This window comes from Octopus bimaculoides, chromosome 1 (assembly GCF_046866305.1).
Source record: "Octopus bimaculoides isolate indiv1 chromosome 1, ASM4686630v1, whole genome shotgun sequence".
Taxonomy (NCBI): Eukaryota; Metazoa; Mollusca; class Cephalopoda; order Octopoda; family Octopodidae; genus Octopus; species Octopus bimaculoides.
Window position 1 is genome coordinate 55,002,060 of NC_142928.1, and position 23,046 is coordinate 55,025,105.

General features: G+C 35.5%; 1 protein-coding gene across 1 annotated transcript in view; it reads right to left on the bottom strand.

Annotated features, from left to right (window-relative positions):
* The window catches only part of LOC106876272 (uncharacterized), a 68,462-nt gene extending 49,281 nt beyond the window's left edge, over nucleotides 1–19,181 (bottom strand). The window contains exons 1-12 of the mRNA XM_089351113.1: nucleotides 19,044–19,181; nucleotides 14,292–14,403; nucleotides 13,608–13,749; nucleotides 13,375–13,491; nucleotides 10,280–10,475; nucleotides 6,525–6,654; nucleotides 5,479–5,590; nucleotides 5,182–5,366; nucleotides 4,910–5,099; nucleotides 4,736–4,813; nucleotides 2,325–2,485; nucleotides 1,167–1,338 (exon numbers count right to left, since the gene is read on the bottom strand). Of these exons, the coding sequence (XP_089207239.1) occupies nucleotides 1,167–1,338; nucleotides 2,325–2,485; nucleotides 4,736–4,813; nucleotides 4,910–5,099; nucleotides 5,182–5,366; nucleotides 5,479–5,590; nucleotides 6,525–6,654; nucleotides 10,280–10,475; nucleotides 13,375–13,491; nucleotides 13,608–13,749; nucleotides 14,292–14,403; nucleotides 19,044–19,095 (1,647 nt within the window). The 5' untranslated portion in view covers nucleotides 19,096–19,181. The remainder of the gene's footprint in view (nucleotides 1–1,166; nucleotides 1,339–2,324; nucleotides 2,486–4,735; nucleotides 4,814–4,909; nucleotides 5,100–5,181; nucleotides 5,367–5,478; nucleotides 5,591–6,524; nucleotides 6,655–10,279; nucleotides 10,476–13,374; nucleotides 13,492–13,607; nucleotides 13,750–14,291; nucleotides 14,404–19,043) is intronic.
* Nucleotides 19,182–23,046: the final 3,865 nt, after the last annotated feature.

Below are 23,046 nucleotides of genomic sequence, written 5' to 3' on the forward strand. Positions count from 1 at the left end.
TTGGGCAACCATCGAATTAACAACACAAAATAGATTGCAATAAAAATGAAAAACTTTGTAGTTGTTTTTCAAGCTTTATATCATTGTTGCTAATATCAGGAACACCATACACAGAACCTTTGCTTGGCTTTTATAAGTCTTTAGACTTGAGTGTGTCTCGATTGAGATAAGATGGTTTTATTATTCTTTGATATTCACATAAATTGCCACATATATCAATAAATTCAATATATAACTTCACCCATGTAAATGAAAATACAATCCTATCACCTTTTATATATCCAATTTAATCCATACTTTATATGGTTACTATAGTTTTTAACATGTATTTATTTGCAGTTATGTTGTAAATCTCATTGATGTACGTGAACATAACTTACCCACACATGTAAATGATGCAAGTTCAATATCAAACTATGTTCTCAGTTGAAAATTTTCTATACAAAACTAATATGTAGTTTGCTTGCTTTCATAGCAACAACAGATTATAACAGGATATGCTGCTGTCAAGTGAATGTAATATGACTAGTTTGCCACAACATTGCATAGTTGAGTGAAAAGCCTCAACATGATCACTGGCTAGAAACAGCAGAGGAAATTTTAAATCTCTATTATCGCAGGTGTAGTTGATCAGGACTAACCTAAGATTAGGCAACAATGTATGTTGTGTGCACTACCAATTTTATATTAAACAAAAATATAGAACATTGAATTAGCACATAAGTATACCAAGAGTGAGGGCTAAAATTAAGTCCTCTGCAAATGAAATTATTTTCCATGCCAGCAAAGAAGGCAGGTATAGAAATACATTAAGAAAAGTCTTTTGTTTCATTGAGAACTCAACCCTTTTGTTACCACACTATTTCTAATGAAACGCACTGCTTGCATTTTAATTTTGAAAAGAATTTGGAGGAATTTATTAATATAGTCTTTTCATTAAGCTGATGTCTGGAACAAATTGAAAGATAGATGGTTGCAATATAAATATGAACACTTCAAATTGACAATTTTTTTTTTTTTTTACTATGGTCAGTTTCAGGGATATTGGCATCTAAACAGTTAATTCTTATAATCCCAAAGAAATTGATCATATCAAAAATCTTTGTCCATTATCTCCCACCAAATCTTCATGCATACATTTCAAGAATAATAAAGGTTTTCCCAACCTCCTTCTGTGATGCTCCAGCCACAAAATAAATAGCTGCTTGTTTTTCTTTCATTCTTTCCACATATTCAGCTAAACTTGTTTGTTCAGTTTCAGAATTGGAAGAATAAAATCGTAGAAGTTTAGCAAGTCTTGTCCTGTTAGATGGATCTTCAATCACTCCAAGTTTGATGCTAAAAAGGTTAATGGCAAATTTTGTATAACAAAATATAAAACATTTCATAAACTATATATAAATATGTAACAGAAACTATTAAAAGTAATTCTACTATAATCCTCTACAGCAACAACATCTTTTGCTATTTTCACTGACAGTGTTCCTGCCTCTCTCAACCATGAGGAAGTATGGCAATGAGAAAAAAAAAAAAAGGTCAATTCTAAATTGATCAAGTTTTACTGTCATGCCCTTCTCTAGGAGCAATATCAGTATCAACATGAATAAACTAAGAGAAACCAGTTCTGCCTGGAAAAAGACAGAGGAAAGTTTTTAGTCATTCCACCAGAGGTTTTGAAAAGTACGCAAATGCACAAATATTAAAAGTAGGTGCATAGGAAGGCTGACAGACACGGAGAAGAATTTGAAGTGTGCAAGCAGAAAAACCATTATTTAAAGGTATTCTGAGATAGTGGTGGTTCAGCAAAAAATGCATACTAGAAAACAAAATGTCTTTGCAATATTCATATATGCATTCAGTTATATTTAACATTTTGTCCATTTAGTGCTAATGGTCTACACAGATTTACTTCTCTCTTAAACTGAACCTTTGGGTAAGTAGACAGAAACCTAACAGCTGATATACCCATAAAACTTGTGCTAGTGTAAGATAAGTTGTCCTGTCAACTACCTTTTCCCACCTACCATAGACATCTTTATGCCCAGCGACCACAACCTGCCACTGAAGAGCTGTGAAAATAGGCTTCTTGCTGCAACAGGGTTACTTCATGTAAGTCTAGCTATTTGTAAAACTTTGCCAAAAACTGAGATGTCTAAGCATTAATAACTCCATCCAGGGGAGATGGGAGCCTTCACACATGTCACATGCAACCTCTGCAGCACTGGTAGCATGATTTTAGTGTACTTTAGTGTTTCATACTTCTTAAACTTATGAAAACATAGTATCTAGGCAGATAATTTTGAAAATCTGATATATTGGCTTACTTTGTGCTGTATTCTTTCCAGAAGCTTGCAAATTCCTCTTTGTCAATTTTCTTAATCATGTCTAATGTCTTACGAACAAGTTTTTTTTTAATGACTTTAAGAAGTTTATGCTGTTGCAAAGTTTCTCGTGATACATTCAATGGGAGATCATCTGAGTCAACCTGTAACAAAAAAGTAACAATTTGTAGACAAAAGGAAAAAAGAAACATTTAGTGTTCATCATCATCATCATTTAGCGTCTGTTGTCCATGCTAGTATGGGTTGGTTTGACCAGAGCTGGCAAGCTGGACGGTTGCACCAGACTGATTTGGCATGGTTTCTACGCCTGGATGCCCTTCCTAATGCCAACCACTCTGAGAGTGTAATGGGTGCTTTTACGTGCCACGAGTATCTGCCATGATTGCGATTTTACTTGGCTTGAGTCTTCTCAAGCATGACAATACCAAAGTTCTTGGTTATTACCTGTGTGAAGCCCAACACTCAAAAGGAGCTTTTCATGTGCTATCAGCATTGGACACTTTGCCTCCGTGAGGCCTAATGTGCCACCAGCATGGGTGCCAGTTACACAACACCAGCATCAGCCACAACTATGATTTCACTTGGCTTGACAGGTCTTCTCAAGCACAGAATATCACCAAAGGTCTCAGTCACTAGGCATTGCCTCTGAGGACCAAAGTTCAGAGATCATGCTTCACCACCTTATCCTATGTTTTTCTGGGTCTACTTCTACCACAGGTTCTCTACAGTTAGAGATCATCACTTCCTTACATAGCTGTCCTTGTCCATACACATCACATGACCATACCAGCACAGTCGTCTATCTTGCACACCACAACTGATGCCTCTTATGCCCAACTTTTCTCTGGATGCTTACACTGTCAAACATGCACACTTACATTGCACATCCAGTGAAATATACTGGCTTCATTCCTTTCAAGCCTACGCATGTCCTCGGCTCTCACAGCCCATGTTTCACTGCCATGTAGCATAGCTGTTCACATACAGGCATCATACAATCTGCCTTTTACTGAGGGAGAGGCCCTTTGTTGCCAGCAGAGGTAGGAGCTCTCTAAACTTTGCCCAGCCTATTCTTAATCTCACAACTATGCTCTTGGAACATCTACCTTCGCTATTAACTTGGTCACTTAGATAACGGACACTATCTACCACTAGATTACTCAGCTGACAGTTGATGGAGTCTATTTTCTGTGTTTATTTTACCTATACATCTTCCACACACAAAAGCTATTTTCCCTGTTAACTTTCTGATAATTACTGCACCTCATATGTCCAAAGCTTACACTGGGTATATCTCATGGAGTTTCTACCTACCCCTTTTCTACAGATCGAGCAGGGCCATCTACCAGAAGGGATTTGTGATTGTCTGCCTTCCTAACTGTTTTTTTGCTAGGTTAACTCTAAGGCCCTTTGATTCTAGACCTTGCTTCCATACCTGAAACTTCTTTAGTTCTGTTAGTGATTCAGCTATAAGAACAAGGTCATCAGTATAAAAGAGCTCCCAGGGGCAGCCTGTCTTAAATTCCTCTGTTATTGCCTAGAGGACTATGATGAACAAGGGGGCTGAGGACCAATCCTTGGTGAACCCACCTTGTACCCTGAATTCTTTGCTGTACTCATTGCCAACTCTCATTGTACTGGTAGCATTCCTGTACATGGCTTGTACGGTTCTCACCAACCACTTGTCTATCCCTAGTTTCTGCATTGACCACCAGATAAGGTATCGGGGGACCCTGTCAAAGGCTTTCTCCAAGTCAACAAAAGCCAGGTACAAAGGTTTATCTTTGGCTATGTATTTCTCCTGCAGCTGCTTTACCAGAAATATAGCATCAGTGGTGATTCTCCCTTGCACAAAACCAAACTGCATCTCATCAAGACTCTCCCTAATTTGTTGGGCTATGACCCTCTCCATAACTTTCATCACCTAATCCAACAATTTGATACCTCTGTAATTATTTCTATCTAAGGCATCACCTTTACCTTTGTAGCAGTTGCTACTACACCAGTCATTGGGTATGACTCCTTTGTGAACCACCTGATTTACAATGAGTGACTAGACCGTAACCCACACCAGATATTTTAAGCTTCTCAGTGGTGATTCTTGATGGGTGGGTTGGGGGCTTTCCAGTCTTCATATACTTAATTGCTTTATCTACCAAGGTGCTGTTGATTCAGATAGCTGGTCCCTCAACTGGGCCAACATTTGGCAAACCCTCCACCTCCCATTCATTCTCCATGTTCAGCAGTCTTTCATAATGGCATTTCCAAGCCTCTTTCTTTGCAGAATCATCAAATGCAAGTGTGCTATCATTCATGCAGACACTGTTAAATGAAATTAATGAAAAGGAATAAAACATTTAGTGTTGATTAATGAAAAAAATAAATATACTTACCACTCCTGAGACAAAGTTTAAATATTTTGGCATCATATCTTCAAAATCATCAGTAATGAAAACTCTACGAACATACATCTAGTCAAAAAAAAAGTTTTAAAAGATTAATCAGGTATATGAATAAATGCACAACATGCATATATACAAACGGTTTGAAAAAGAGTTTAAACTTACCTTAATACGGTCAGCTTTCTTTCCATAATTGTTGAAAGTATCACTGGGAGAAACTTTGGGCACATATAAGATGGATTTAAATGTGACTTCACCTTCTGCAGTGAAATGAATTTTAGCCATGGGTGGAGTGAAATCAGAGCTAATAGACTTGTAAAAGGCATTATATTCATCATCAGTTATTTCATTGGGTCTGAAATTTAAAAAATACAAAATCTGTAGAAACTACTACATTTTTTCTAACATTAAAAATAGCGAATTAAAAAGATACTTACTTTCTAGTCCAGATGGGTTTTACACTATTTAGTAATTCCCAGTCCCATGTAGTTTTTTCAACAGTTTTTGTTTTTGGTTTTTCATCCTTTTCTTCTTCAACTTTACCCTCCTCTTCTTCATCTTCCTCTTTTTCTTCAGGTGGCTTCTCTTCTTCATCTTCAACTGGTTCTTCAACTTTCTCTGTCTATAATATGATTACATTGACAGTATTTTACAATTCAGGAAGGCTAAAGACATCATGCATTTTTGTATGGCAAAACAATTAATATAAAATTAAACATTAAAAATTTGTGTACCTTGCTGGTCCAAAGGTAAATGTTGAAATTGATAAACTGGCTGTATTTCTTAATTAGGTCTTTCAATGTATTTTCTTCAAGATAATCATGAGCTTCCTCTTTCAGATGCAAGCTAAACAAAATTAAAAAATACCATTACATCTTTGTTACTGAATTAGAAGAAAACCTCTTTGTAACAGATTCAAAAATATATATTGTATTCAGCTGATTCATTGTAAGAATGAATTTTTCTGAGCTTTGTTAAGTGGAAGTAAAAATACTAACACAACTAACATTTTCTTCATTAAATATTAGAAGGGATAGAAAAGAAATAGTATGAATGTACCAGTGGTTGGAGCATAGTTTACATGAGATGATAAAGTGTGGGTTAGAGAAAGCCCATCAATGTACATTGTAATGAAGTAGTCTGACAGAAAACTCATCCAAGAGATGAAAGTTGAATAGAACTCACTGATGTGCAATTGAGCTTTAAATCTCAAGCTAGACACAAAGCTTTGTTGCTCTCAATGGCAATATCATTGCTAAAGTGTAACTGTACAGGAATTTTATGAATTGTCAGTGTGAAAGGAAAGAGGCGAAGTGATGAAGGCAATTTTTCAAAGCTGTTTCTATCATCTTTGCGAATTTGAACACAAAGCAATATGATTGTAGCTCACAGGGGTCAGTGAAGTTGCTCTTCTCTAAAATGGAACATTGTTAGAAGTTTCCATAGATGAGATAAACTTAAAGAAAACTAGTAAGTGAGGCCAACAACACTAACAAAAAAAAAAAAAAGTTGTGAAACTGACTGAAAAATTTATAAAAGTTCTTTAGTTCTGAAAAGAGAAAAGCTCTTCTCAGAAAAGAAAAGCTATCTAATAAAACAAGATACTTGATACTTAGTTACAAGAGACTTTACGTTCAAAAAGCTACAACGAAATTAAAAATGAAATAACATGAAAGAGAAAACAAAAAAAACAAAAAAAAATCTACAAACAGCAGAAGTTGCATGCACCAGACAAAATGAAAGCTATAAAATAGAAAGGAATTAATTATACTGGACATACCTAATAGTAGTTCCTCGAGCAAGAGTAGTGCCACGTGGATCTTTTAATACTTGGAAAGAGTCTGAATCAGATTCCCAAATATATTGGTCATCGTCATTATGCTTGGAAGTAACCATTACTTTGTCGGCAACTGAAATCAAATTTAAATGGTTTTGATACATATATATATACAGTATGATGAATTAAAATGTTTTAAACATTTTAGTACAGTAAAATTTAAGCTTTAGTTATTTTTAACAGAGACAAGACCAAATATTTTGGAAGGAAGGTTTATTTAATTAAATCAATCTCTGTAACTGACCAGCACTTACTTTATCAACCCAGGAAGGATGAAAAGTGAAGCTGGGCTTTGATTTGAACTTGGAACCTAAAGATAAATATTGCAAAGTAATATTTCTGCTATCACAGCCCTTCCACAAATTACCATGGTTTCTTTAACTTTTTTGATATCGGCCTGTTGGATATTGCTTTAGTTGCTATGACACAAAACTTGTGTTTTAAAGTATTCATATAGATTGGCTGATCAGTTAATGAGAGACTGTAACAAGTGGCAAGACTACTGAAACAGGTCTGGCCAACCCATACCAACATCAAAAAATGTGTAGAATGGGATAGTATCATTTATATTTAAAATTCCTACTACATACCATGTTAAAATAAACTACATATGCCTGTTTATTAGGGCCTAACTTTCTTAGTTTTAAATTAGATTCATCACCATCATCATTGTTTAACATCCACTTTCCATGCTGGCATGGGTTGGATGGTTTGACTGAGGGCTGGCAAGCCAGAAGGCTGCACCAGGCTCCAATCTGATCTGGCAAGGTTTCAACAGCTGGATGCCCTTCCTAACGTCAACCATTTCGAGAGAGTAGTGGGTGCTTTTTACATGTTACCGGCATGAGGGCCAGTCAGGCGGTACTGGCATTGACCGCGCTTGAATGGTGCTTTTTACGTGCCACTGGCATGGGAGCCAGTCAGGTGGCACTGGTAACAACCATGCTTGAATGGTGCTTTTTACATGCCACCAGCATGGGAGCCAGCCAGATGGCACTGGCAATGATCAGGCTTGAATGGTGCTTTTTATGTGCCACTGGCACAGATTAAAATGAGATATTCAGAGGAGAAGAAATTATGCAAAGAGCATGAAGACATTTTTAGTAAATTACATTTTTCAACTCTGGAGTTAAATTACACATAATAGACTTTGAAATAGAATTTGGAGAAATCGTTAACTTCATACCACTAGAACTAAGATAACAGCACTCTTTCAACATGGACAGACATATCTAGCATGTAAGAAGGAATTATGTCATCATGTAGACATTTAGATTCTTAGTGGCTAGACAGGATCAATATGTTTTTTTTGGATGCATATAAGAAACACGAGTTAATGTCGGTGAAATGAGAAAGGTTGTCTAAAAAGATACAAGAACAAAAGGTGTGTTGGGAGTAAAAGTTTTTAATCAGCTACTCAACAGAAGCAGAACTGTACCCATGACACACCTAGACCCTTCTAGACTGTCAAGAGACTTATGGGGTTGTTTAGTTTGAACAGTTGTCCCTCAATGGCAAAGATGCAAGTGCTTGCAGTGATTGGTGTCAGATTAGTTGACAAAAGGAGATATTAAAGGCAAGAGGAAGTAGCTATACTGGAGTAGATGGTATTCAGTTACTAATCCAGAGAACTAGAGGCTACTATAATAATGATGGAAGAGAGTAAATGATTTGGTGAATATTTGCCTCAAGTGACCTGCTTTTGGGCATGGCACTAGAGTGTTTCTTGCAATGCACAGCTTAATTCTTACAAAGCAAACCCATGATTAAAAGCTTTCCAATTCTAACTATTGCCATTTCGTCTTTCAAAGATTACATTGTCCAAAGATTACATTTAAGTTGATAGTGATTTGAGAGAAATTTGGCTATGATTTTTTGGCAAGTTTAGTAATCATATACAGGATATGGCTAATTAGATGTGCATGAGAGCAGCTGCATTATATCAGACATGTGAACAGTTCTTTAGTATGACTCGAGGTTTATAGCGATCAATTGATCAAAGCTGAAGTAATTTTTAGCCCTGAAAATGAAGCTTAAATTTGAGGATGTAGTTTTTGGCAATTTTGTATGTGAGAAAGCCATTAGATTTGAAGTTGATATTTTGTATTGCATTGACAAGTGGTTTATGAAACTTCTTTTGATACATATGAATGCCTCTCAGTGTTGTTGAAGTAACTAATTCTGTTTTTATGTTCACATTGAAAGAGGTATTTGAAGTCTGTTCATTGAAGCATTATGTGCATGGAGTGAGGTGTCCATGTTGCTTGTTAATGACATTGGTGTCATGTGTTGACGGAGATTAAAGGATGAATTATATGTATTAAAATGGGAGTTAGAACTAAACTGCTAGCAAAGCATAGGTGGAAAACAAGAAGAGTGAAGGAGAAGTCTAAATATTGGGGCTGTACCACAATTTATAAAATATGGGCCTAAGTGGCTCTTCAACACAGGCTATAATAATGGAAGTTTGATAAAGAAATGCTAACCATACACATATATGTGTGTGTAAGTTGTCTAAGAGTTCATAAGCCAGGAAAAATGCACTCGTATATTTGTCAATAGAGTGGGTATATTACCCGAAGTGTACAGTATTATACTGTACTACAGCTGATCTTACCAATTGGTTTTGCACTAGGGACTAAATAGAGTGTTAGGTAAGTCGGATTACGTAATCCTACGCTCCTCAGAGGTAGCTGAGGTGGAATAGAGAGCAGTTGCCATATTTCATTCCATATTGGCTACTTCTGATGAGTGTAGGGTTGAATCTCTAGCGCAAAATCAAAAATTGGCCATAATGGATGTATAATACTGTATACTTCAGATAATATACACACACAGTGAATTTGTAATGTGGTTATCTTATAGCAGAAATTATTTTAGAGTTCATATATCTTATCTTTTACTCGTTTCAGTCATTAGACTGCAGCCATGCTGGGGCACCACCTTGAATTTTTAGATGAAAAAATCAATCCCAGTACTCATTGTATTGGTCTGCCTCGCCAAACCACCAAGTTATGGAGACGCAAACCCACCAACAAGTGGTGGTGGGGACAAACACAAAGACACAGATACAATCATCATCCTTGTTTAATGTCTGCTTTCCATGCTGACATGGGTTGGCTGGTTCGACTGAGGACTGGCAAGCTGGGAGGCTGCACCAGGCTCCAATCTGATTTGGCAAGGTTTCTACAGCTGGATGCCTTTATGTCAATCACTCTGAGTGTGTAGTGGGTGCTTTTTGTGCCACTGGTACAGGTGCCAGTCAGAAAAAGTAACTGGCATCATCCACGCTCAAAAGGTGCTATTTACATGCTACCAGTACAGGAGAGTCAGGTGATACTGGCATGGTCCATGCTATTTATGTGCCACCGGCATATATATATATACACTTGATGGGCTTCTTGCAGTTTCTGTCTACCAAATCCACTCACAAGGCTTTGGTCAGCCTGAGGCTATAGTAGAAGACTTGCTCAAGGTGTCATGCAGTGGGACTGAACCCTGAACCATGTGGTTGGGAGGCAAGCTTCTTACAACACAGCCACACCAGCACCTATCCTACATTTTTCTAGAGATTTATCTAAATCTGATTTATGTGCAAAGTTGTAGTAAGTTAAAGATTCCTATATTTGCAATATAAGGATCATGCTTAGAGACCAAGTTGCTTACACCGGGAACAAATGCATAAACCTAAGACTTACCAAGGAAAGTTGAATAGAAACCAACACCAAATTGACCAATCAAATCACTCATTTCTGTACTTCCAGATGAATCTAGTTTCTTCAGAAATTCACTAGTACCAGATTTGGCAATAGTTCCTAAATTGTTGACTAAATCACTTTTAGTCATTCCAATGCCAGTGTCTGTTATATGAAGTATGTGATTTTCTTTGTCAGCCTAAAAAGAGAAATATTTTAAAAAAGTTAATATTTCACGGATATTAGTCAAAATTCTTTTCAAATAAATATTCCAACTGAATATTCATTAAAAAACATTTTATGCCATAGTATCTTAAAGTTGCCAGTATAATGAATGCCTTCATATTTCATTGACAGCTAGCTGCCATGCTTTATTAGGACAGAAAAGTAATAATTTAACTACTTTCATATCCAATAAAAATAGATATTAAAATTTATCAATGAAAATTAAGACTTAAAAAGTAACATATAGAAAACAGGAGATGACATTGTTGCTTGAATCAATCATAGTATTTTACAGATATGTTAACTTTGTATGAAAAGACTATGGTAGATTTGCAAAAACTCATCAATACGCTACAACTGCTCTTCTGAACTGGCAAACTGCATATAACATGCTTTTACTACCCCACTAGAGACATCCCTCACTATACACTTAGGCTTTTCCTCCAGAACTGCAGTGCTTTATATTTTTCACACCAGCATGCACCAAGAGTTGGGGCTAGACACTACAAAGTGACACCCCAACTAAATAACAAATGAATAAAAGGGATGTTAAATGATATGTTAGTCTATTAAGTAGACCGAGTGTTTAGAATATCTAATGTTTCCAACTTCAGATCATGTGTAGATTATGTAACACTTTTGCACATGCTATTTCAAATGACTGAGAATGAGTTGTAAGAATACAGTCTGTCAAATTAATCTCTGGAAGAATGAAAGACATATAGAACTTGATGGACTTTCAACTTGTAACAAAGGGATGTAACTAAATACAAGACATCCTTACGAGTGACAGTAACAATATTAATATACAGAATAGCAACTATTGTTTATTTCTTTACTGCCCACAAGGGGCTACACACAGAGGGAACAAACAAGGACAGACAAATGGATTAAGTCGATTATATCAACTCCAGTGCGTAACTGGTACTTATTTAATTGACCCCGAAAGGATGAAAGGTCAAGTCAACCTCGGTAGAATTTGAACTCAGAACGTAGCGGCAGACGAAATACCGCTAAGCATTTCGCCCGGCGTGCTAACCTTTCTGCCAGCTCGCTGCCTTGTTTCTGCCTACACTCCTCAACCGGGGCTGCCAGAAAAATCAATTTTATGACATCCTTTGCAGACTACCTCATTGACAAATAATATTGGCCTTCTCTCCATGGGGTGCATGGAGGCTATCCGCAGTGAGGAGGGAACTAGGCTGTTGGACTTCTGTGATACAAATGACCTGATGATCTGCAATACTAACTTCAGGAAACCAGACAGTCACCTGTTTACTTATCAACCTGGTGGCCATACAAGCCAGATTAATATTCTCACCAGAAAGCAAGAAAGATGGTTGCTTGTAAATGCAAAGTGCTTCCCAGGTGAAGAGTGTACCCCATCAACATAGGTTAGGTTAGTTGTTAGTGACTTCAAAAGAAAAGAAAGGTCTGGAAGCTTATAGTCAATAAGGTTGTTCATGAGGGAGTCATACCCAATGACTAGTGTAGCAGCATTATAGTCAACTGCTACAAACATAACGGTGACACCTTAGAAATAATTAGAGGTAGCAAATTACTGGACCAGATGATAGCTACAGAGGACCATAGCTCAACAAATTAGCGCAGGGAGTCTAGATGAGATGCAGTTTGGCTTTGTGCCAGAGAGAAGTACCACCTGGTAAGGCAACTGCAAGAGTGTACACCATGAACATAGGTTAGTTGTTAGTGATTTCAAATTTCAGGCTAGAAGAATGCCAAGAAGCAAACCAGTTCTTGAAAAGAAAGGTCTGGAAGCTTATTGAATCAGGTTGTCCATAAGGAACTCATACCCAATGACAGGTGTATTTCGCCAAAAATAAACCTCTGTACTTGGCTTTTGTCAACATAAAGAAAGCCTTTGACAAAGTCTTCCATTCCCTGGTCAATGTGGAAGCTAGGGATAGATGCATGGTTGGTGAGAGCTGTACAAGGATGCTATCAGTAAGGTGAAGGTTATCAACAATTATAGTAATGAATTCAGGGTAGAAAGTTCAGAGAGCTGCTACCTTTGTTGGTAATAAAGGACCTCTCCCTCAGAGTGAAAGGCAGACTGCATGATGTTTGTGTATGAACAGTCATGCTACATAGCTTTGAAACATGGGCTGTGACTGCAGAGGACATGCAAAGGCTTGAAAGAAGTGAAGCCAACATGCTCTTATGGATGTGCAATGTCAGTGTGCAACAAAGTTTAATCATTTTAAGAAAACATTGTGTATAAGAAGCATCAGATGTAACATGCAAGAGAGAAGACTGCACTGGTGTGGTCATGTGATGTGTATGGAGGAGGACAGCTGCATAAAGAAGTGCTGATTTTTAATTATGGAGGGAACTTGCGAAAGGAGTAGACCCAGGAAGACTTTTGGCAATTTACTGTGCTTGAGAAGACATCAAGCTAAATGAAATGTGGTCGTTGCCAGTGTCACATTCAGAACACCTGTGCTGATGGCACACAAAAAACACCCCGTACACCTCTGTAAAGTGGTTGGTGTTAGGAAGGGCATCCAGCTGTAGAAAGTAGGAATAAACAGATGACTCGGGCCTTGTACAGCTCTCCAGCTTACCAGTTCCAGTCAAACTTTCTAGCTCATGGCAGCATGGAAAATGGATGTTAAATGATGATGCTAATTCATGACTGAGTTTCAATCATACATTGGGCTCAAAATATATTGTCTTGGAGAAATTGTTTTACTAAGACATTAACAGCTACAACCATTAAACTCTTGGCAATATGCAACTTAATATTTAAGCTAAGTGGTTTTATATCTAAATATGGTTGATTAAAAAAAGAAAAATGATAATTTACCAAAAATGAGTTTTGATAGCAGAAAAAGTATTTGAATTGAACATACCTTTATCTTTATGCTCAGTTCTTCAGTGGCTGCAAGTGCATTCTGATCAGTAACAGCCAGGAATCTTATTTTATCCAATGCATCAGAAGCATTAGAGATAAGTTCTCGAAGGAAGATCTAAGAAAAACAAAAAAAAATGTTCAAACTTTTGTGAAGGTAGCATGAAGGATAAAAGAAGCAACGAAAATGACTGAAATCTTCAAAGAAACAAAAGAGCGATAGTAAATACTAACCTCCTTATTTTTATATAAAGAGTTAACAATAAGCTTCATCATTCGATTTACTTCAGCCTGGAATGCATATTTTTCTGCTTTATCTCGTAGTTCTTTCATTTGAGCAACATTTAAACCATCAAGCTTAATTGCTTCCTCCTCTCTATGGTTACAAAAAAAAAAAAGAAAAAAAAATTTAAAGGTTGTAAAATTTTACAACTTACACAAAATAAGTTATGTTATTTGCCAGTTACTTCCTTGGAATAGTCTCACTAGAAATTGATTCATATTTAGATCTGGCATTAACTTCTACATCCATTTGGTTAATATCTCAAAGAATTTAAATTTTATTCTATAGTATGAAGATACAAAGGAGATAAAAATGAAATTCTTCATTAGCTTGAAGTGTTTTATGGTAGAAAAAATATCAAATGGTAAAAAATTCACGACTTAAATACCAATTTTAAATTTTGGCTCAAGGCCAGGAATTTAGTGGTGAGGGGCTCAACTGGCACTTATTTACCCTGAAAGGATAAAAGGCAAAGTTGGCCTTGGTGGAATTTGAACTCAGAATGTAACATTAGATGAAATGCAACTAAGCATTTTGCCTGGCATTTTAATGATTCAGCCAACTCGTTGCCTAATTCAATATTAATTATTGAAAGCCAGTATACACAAACTAGCATGAAAAAGACAGTATGTTACCTTTTAACCACTTCATCATCTGTTCTTGAACCATCTTGTGATTTTCCAATGCTTTCTTCCACACTAACAGCTTCAGGTGTCTCATCACTAGCTGCTGCAGCTGAGATGCAAGCTAATTGAAATAAAAAAAAAAATTAAAAAGATGACAAAACACAAGTATAAGAACAATGTAAGAAAATAGAATTCCAGCATTCTGAAAAAATACCAAAATATTAAAACCTGACATTGTTAAGTTAACCGGTTTTACTATATACCTTTAAGTGATGTAGTTCATCTATTCTCTGACAATTTTATAATTTTGATGGAAAAGCTCAATATAAGAACCATAAGTGGAGTTGTCAATTTTCAATATTAAACTTTTATTCATTGTTTTAACTCATTAAATTGTTATTGTAATCATAATTTTTAAATGAGTGTTTTTGCATTTTGATATGAGCTTGACTGTGTCATTTGAGTAAAAATCAAATCTTGAATTGTGAATGTCTACTCTATCAACAAAGCTTGTTTATTTGCATCAAAATCTAACATCTATTGCCTCTAACAAATCATACTAAAGCACCTCCTAGTCTTGTTTAGATTGTTCACTAACACAGTATATCACTTTCCTACCTACATTATATGTAGTTGCATTCATAAAAGAAATCTTGTCAATACAAAAAGGTAATAATTTATTAAATATTTTCCACACAAGAAACTCTGTTTTTATGTGTTTCTCCAGATTAATCAGGTACTATAACTTTCAATTAATCATCATCATTGTTTAATGTCCAAGAAATTCAAGATTTTCATATTTGGCCATTTACAATTTGGATTCTATCAGTGTAATCACTTATAGTACTGACTACAGAAAGTTCCTACAACTTTCTTATAATGGTTAATTTTCACAACAATGTGCTTTGGAGACTAACAAAACCCCATTTTGACCTTATTTATGTGGTCTTAATTATGAGAACCAAACAAAAAACATTTACAGACGTCTAAATTTTAAAAAAATAAACCATCTTCTGTAACAAAATTGACTCTCAAGGTATTGAAATTATAAATAGCCAATCAGTTGGTTACTTAGTTCAGTCAAGTATGAGTCTTCAGGTCTCATAAGCAAGGGTACACAGCTAAACATCTTAGTATCGTTTAACTAGTACTTAACACCAACTATCCAAATGTCGGGGTAGTGAATTGGAAATTTGCAGCCAACTTCCAGAAACTGTCATTTGGTGGCACTTTATTAGCTCAATGTTTTCTGGCTATGTTGTCCACACATTCGCTGCTGAACCAGTCATTTTACTAAGAGTAGCTCTTGTAAACACTTCAATAACTTTCTTACAGCCAAGCCATGCCAACAATTCCAGTAAACCTTAAACAATGAACAATCATAGACTATCCAGAGACAACCACCCAACTGATTTCCATCTTATAACCGTTTTAATCTTTTGTCTCCAAATAAGAAACTTTGATGGCATATTAGAGTTCATAATTACCTTTATCAAAAGCCAAGTATTTGACCAATTTTATTACTATCAAACTATAACTTACTTTGCAACTGAAACAATAGCCAACAAAAGGCTGTTTCTTGTTGACTAGGTTATATACCATGGTTTGCCTGGTGTGCTTTCAAGATTCTTTCAAAATCACGAGCCTTAGCTAGGCTTAGCACAATCAGTATTCTTTCAAATTGAAAAACTTTACATTTAAATCCTAATTAAGAATAGAAATATCAATTTTATCTTTACTTGAATTATTAGGTTTACGAAGGAGTAGAAATTTAAGTAATCCAGTAGTTACTTCATTCACATAACTTTATTTAAAAAAAATTTATGGTTTTATGTGATCTTATTTAATTCAATTCGATATTAAATAAAATCTATACTATTTGTAAGAAGCATTGGTACTATTTTAGCTTCCTTGACATACTAAATTGAAAAACGTTGAAGCGTCGTAGAGAGTATCTAGCTATAAAAATAGCTCAGAATATATTTGAAACATTTTATGATAATACAACCTATAATAGACTGGACAATCAGAATAACGAAACGAAAATCTATTACTATTCATGAATGCAAGTACAATATCTCAGTATATCCTGAAATGTATATACTGCTAAAAAAAAAAAAAAAAAAAAAAAAAAAGTTAAAACTAATAGACCGAGTAGTGGAAGTTGCCAAGAAAGTAGCTATCGTAGTGCAGAAACTATTTTAGCATTATGTAGTTTGATTTCCTATTAGGGAGTTGAGATTAATATTTCCAGTGATCCAGTTTTAGTATTTGGACGATACACCGGGTAGTAATATTTAAATTTACATAATTAGAACGCAGTCACCAGTATTAGCTAATGAGGAACTAACTTTTGCATGCTTTAGGGGAAGGGCCGAGGGAAATACAAATACGTCTCATATGTAGCAAGTATTTATTTATTTATTTATGGGTTTCAGCCAAGTGGCTGTGGTCATGCTGGAGCAGAAAAAAAACGTGTATAGATTATCTATGTAATTTATTAGACTGTGATATTTAAAATCTAGAAACAAAATAGCTCCAACAAAATCAGTGACTTATAAAGAGGTCTAATAAGGCTAAAACACGTTTTGCTTTCACCAGTTAGCTTATGGAATAGATATACTTTTTTCTTTTTACAAAAATTTCGATTTTTATAATTGACTTATCTCCCTTACTTGTTTTTTAAGGGTGTTTAAAAGATTAGAAGGGGATTTTGTTTACTAACTGCATGGATTATATATAAGTTTATTGAAGTTGTTCAACTTTCTACTTTACTTTGTCATGTGAGAGCTGTCAGGTACAGTCAATGAATGATGGATAAGTGTAAAGAGGTAAAATATAAGAGCCAACGTGTCAAGTTGGAAGGTTTTAAATATAAGTGAACACACTAGCACCAAGAGTTCAAAACAACAGAATTGCGAACATGGCTTTTCTGCATTCAAACTAATCTTTTGCTTCCTAATATGAATCGGGGACTATTTTGGGCAGAGAGGAATGTTACTCTAAAGCGGTATTCAAATATGCCGCAAAAATGAAATAGGTTCCATTACTTGTTAATGGAAATCTTCAACTAGTAAGGTTTCCCATATACAAACTGAACTATGGCTTACCAATTCTTCCCATAGAGGCTGGGAAACAAGGGAGTTAAAACTAAACAGAAAATGAACACTATAGTCTTATAAAGCATTCACAAAACGAAATGATCATAGAAAATGTCAAAAGACTAAGCTTTGGCAATACCTTAATCGATAATTTTGTGAATTTATAAGAAGTTGGTTAACTAGCACTATTTTAAAAACTAGTCTCCTATTTCTAAGAAATACGTAAAACTTAAATATAAAATATTTGGTCTTAAATTAGGAATAAAAACGTTAAATGCTAAATCCTATTTTAAATAGAAATTAGAACTGGCTGGAAAAATAAAATAAAATAAAATAAAATAAACAAAATCAATAAACTGCTCTCCACAAATCAAAAGATTTTATGACAATCTAGATGTTTCCATGAAATACATACTACTTTTACAATTGGTCATTCACTATTTACAAGCAAAATTTTTTTTATTTCTACATGTAACAGGAATGATAAAAATTTTATTTGATAATCACACAGTTTGCTAGAATTTTCTTTTTTTTTTTTTAATGTGATGGCAGAGAGAACGCAGACAAGTCTAGCGTCAGTTTTGAGTAGTTACAGTAGTTTGCCAGTCCTTGTTCTTTGATGAACCTAACCTCTACACCCAACTCTTGATAATTTCGATGGGTGGCACACCAACCAGACTACTTCTATTTAAAATTAACCTATTTCATTTCGAATTGCTCCTAACGTTTGTCCTAAAAATTTTAATCGTTTTTGGCCTTTACCACTGCTTTTGTCAAACTATTCCAAATTTTTATGAACTCAATCTTTTCTTCCCTTGTATGAATTTGGTTTTCTAAGGTATTATCTTTATCCCCTGGAGGTCTTACTCCAGAGGTGAATAAAGTTACATAAAATCTTCAATAAACCGTGTCTATTTACCATTTTTTACGTTTCCAGCAATATATACTCAACTCTTCTGCATCTCATACAAATATAAGCTTTCAAATTTAAATTATTTCATTTATTATAATTCCTAAATCTTTTTCTTCATACACTGTGAAAATTAGTTCAGCACAGTTCATACATCTTTATACGTTAGATATTATATATATATATATATATACACACACACACACAATACCACCAGAATAGTACATATATAGAATGATGTTAAAGCTTCAGATATTGTAATACGATAAGGGTGCAGGTTTGAAGTAAAGCGAAGGCATGTAATTAAGCATTGTCACAAAGAATATTTTCAGTCAAGTGTTTAAAACTAAAACTATATACTTCAAAATACAAGGGAAACGTTGAAACACTTAAAGAAATACGATTATAATTTATGTACAAAGTGTTGATGCATGTGTAACTCGGTCTATCATCGCTATACAATCATGCCGACATACCGAAAAATCTGACCATAACAGGGCATGTTATTTAATAGTCAGAGAGAAATTACATTGAGGCTTTGAAAAGTAAATAGCAGTAATACATTAAGAATATGTTAATTTAATTAATCCAATATCTATTATAAGTATTTGAAAATGAAAATAGACTTTTTCTTATTTCAAATGTAATTAACTATATATATATATATTTTAAAAAAAAACAAGTTAGAGTAAAAATACCTACAAGCAGACATTACATGCAGTAGTCGATTATCTAAAATAAATTACTTACCAGACCATAAGACAATCCATAGGATTCCTAAAAACGTAAATTGTTTTAGCATGTTGTAGAATTTAATGAATGACAAGTACAGTTGATTCGTGTGCCAATGTCCCAAGCCCCCAGTATCCTTTCCACCGGCCTGACAACAACGCCAAGCCACAACTTTTGAAGAAGGGAAATCCCAATGGCGTTATTTTAACCAATGAAAAATGAACACGAAAGCTTTATGGACCAATGAAATTTGAACAAGTCTAGCCTCGTTTCTTCAACTTGTCTTTTATTTATTGGATGAAAGAAAGAGATAACGAACCTATTATAATCGCAATTTATGTTTAAGATGCTAAATATTTGAAAATATTTGATGTTGATTAATGTTAAATTAAATAAATAAATAATGTAATCATACACAAGTACGCCTTTAATAATTCACAATTTTCGTATTCATTCATTTACTTATTTTCTTCAAAAAATTTATATTTAAAAAATGTCAAGACATTTGATCCTTTGGAGAAATTTTAGCCCACGTATCGCTTATTGTAAAATCAATTAAAACAAAATAAGTGAACAAAATTATTGGAAATAATTAATTTTAACTGTGGGGGGGGGATGTTATAAGTGAAGAGTATCATCCTTCAAATAAGTATCTTATTGTATCAAACAGAACCTAAAGTAAAACTGGCATTCATAGGACTTAAATCAAGGGTTCTCAACCGGACCCCAGGGCCACATGGGGCCCTAAAGCAGACTTCTAGTGGTTCCCGACTGTCTTGTCTATAAATATAATAAATTTTTCTCTAATCAACTTATGTTCTACATTTTTTTGTGTGACCCCTACAAAAAATACAGGTTTTGGATCTGTTCCAGATATTAAAAAGGTTAAGAACCACTGATTTAAATCGATAACCTTGTGAATTTTACACATCATTCTACATTTTGTGTAACTTAAAATAGTATAATAATAATAAAATAATATAATAAAGTTATTCATTGCGTAAATTTTGAGTAAATAAGGCCGATCTGTATTTTCAAGAGCCTGGGGTGCTGGGCCATTATGATAAGCAAAATAGGAAGCTGGAGAACTTCAATCAACTGAATTATCAAAGTAATCAGTTGACAAAAATCCCTTCTATGGGTGTTTAAAGTCTAAAATTTTAAAAGCAGAAGAGAGGATGATAACCAAAGTAAGATGAGTTGATTGAAGTCTTTGAATAAGAGATAATACAATGCTCTGTTCTGCCCCCTTTTCTTTTATTGGTTTACTCAGAGGAGAAAAGGCAGCCTATCACTACCTTCTTTCCAGGGCAACTGTTGATTGCTTGGGAGGTAAGGAGGAAGTTATTTTCAAACTAGAGACCTGGCCTGAATGCTTCCGACAGTAAACCCTGCAAAAAGTACATAAGAGTTAGGTGGTGGCATTGCACTGGACAATGTATTAAGTCTTTCATTCTTTGAAAGGCTTTCCAAGAGTTTCCACCTACCACATTTCACTAAGTAGTTAGTGAAATGTGGTAGATATTTTATTTTTTACTTGTTTCAGTCATTGGATTGTAGCCATCCTAGGGTATCACCTTAGAGGGTTTTAGACACTTCTTTGGTTTTTTTTAAAAACTGGTGCTAATTCTATAGGTCTCTTTTGTTCAAATGATAAGCTACAGGGACGTAAATAAACCAACACTGGTTGTCAAGCAGAGGGAGGGGGTGACAAACAAAGACACATAATAAATATGTGTGTGTGAGACAAGCTTCGACGTAATATTCGAGTACCAAATTCATTCACAAGGCATTAATCAGCCTGTAGTAGAAGACACTTACCCAGGGTTCTGCACTGTGGGACAGAACCTAAAACCACATGGTTGCAAAGTGAACTTCTTAACCATAGAACAGTACTTGTGCCTAACAGACACTACCAAAGATACCTTATAATAAGATTAAGACCAAAGCCCTGTTGCTGTAAAGTAAACTTCTTAACAATACAAATCTTTTTTTTTTATTCTTTTGTCAGGAGTGATCATAATTTACAGAGCTTCTGAAACTGGAGGAAAGGAGGGTGAGAAGGATACTCAAAATACAGACCTAGCTCAAATGCTTGTAATTGAGTGGACTACTAAAGCAATCAAGGTACCAAGTGGTAGAGTTAATCCTTTGCACCTATGAGTATGCTTTAGTCGGCATGATTTTGTTTGCCTCTACCCCTGGAAGATGCAAATGCAGGTGGCCACACAGTTTTGTATATATATATATATATATATAATTATGTGTATTTCTTCTATCTTAATGAATAAAAATTCTTCTGATAGAAAAAATGGGTTAATAGAAACCAATGTAGCAAAGAACACAAAATAACTGTGGTTAGCTCCTGTTTTTAAGGCAGGAACTCCTTGAAATTTTGGGTATTTGAGTATATTTAAGAATTTAAGGATTGGAGAAAACGCATGTTATAATTGCATACTTTATTCCATACTTTTCTCCAATCCTTAAATTCTTATATATATATATATATATATATATATATGCATACATATATATGCATATATATATGTGTGTGTGTGTGTGTGTGTGTATATATCATCATCATCATCATCTTCATCGTTTAACGTCCGCTTTCCATGCTAGCATGGGTTGGACGATTTGACTGAGGACTGGTGAAACCAGATGGCAACACCAGGCTCCAATCTAAATTTGGCAGAGTTTCTACAGCTGGATGCCCTTCCTAACGCCAACCACTCAGAGAGTGTAGTAGGTGCTTTTACGTGTCACCTGCACGAAGGCCAGTCAAGCGATACATATATATATATATGTATCGATATATATATATATATATATATATATATATATATGTATGTATGTAAGGAGCATCATACAACGTGGAAGACAATTGGAGATTTCTGCGGGACAACCTGTTGAAAGCCACCGACCAGATTTGTGGGTGGTGTAAGGTCCCCTCCCGACCCAGAGTAACGTGGTGGTGGAACAAGGAGGTAGACAGGGCTATTAGACAAAAGAAACAGTCTTGGAAGGACTGGAAGAACGGTGGTAGCAGGGAATTGTACCAATGTGCCAGAAGGGAGGCTAGGCGACAGGTTTATTTAGCCAGAGGGGAAGCAGATAAGGAAAGATTTGCCAATGTTCTGCGCCGTGAGGACCAAAGACTCGAGGTATTTCGTGTTGCAAGACAGTGTAGGAGAGAGAATAGTGATGTTGTAGGAGAGAAATGTGTTCGCATGGATGATGGTACGCTTGCATTAAATGAGGATGCAAAGAAAGAGGTCTGGAGATGCCACTACGATAGATTGCTTAATAAAGAGAATGAATGGGAGAAAGAGAGCCTGCCGTATGTCGACCCAATAGAGGGACCAGCTATCCGAGTTGATAGTACCAGGGTAGATAAAGCAATTAAGAGTATGAAGACCGGGAAAGCCCCCGGCCCATCAGGAATCACTGCAGAGATGCTCAAAATATCTGGCAGTGTTGGCTATAGCCTAGTCACCCGTATTACGAACCAGGTGATACACGAAGGAGTCATACCCAATGACTGGTGTAGCAGCATCATAGTCAACTGCTACAAAGGTAAAGGTGACGCTTTAGATACAAATAATTACAGAGGCATCAAGCTGTTAGATCAGGTTATGAAAGTTACAGAGAGGGTCATAGCCCAACTAATTAGGGAGCGAATCAATTTAGATGAGATGCAGTTTGGGTTCGTGCCAGGTAAAAGCACTACTGATGCCTTATTTCTAGTGAGACAGTTGCAGGAGAAATACCTAGCTAAGGATAAACCTCTGTACCTGGCTTTCGTTGACATGGAGAAAGCCTTTGACAGGGTCCCCCGATCCCTTATCTGGTGGTCAATGAGGAAACTTGGGATAGAAGAATGGTTAGTGAGAGCTGTGCGAGCCATGTACAGAGATGCTGCCAGTAAGGTGAGGGTTGGAAATGAGTACAGCAATGAATTCCGGGTAGAGGTAGGGGTCCACCAAGGTTCCGTCCTCAGCCCCCTCTTATTTATCATAGT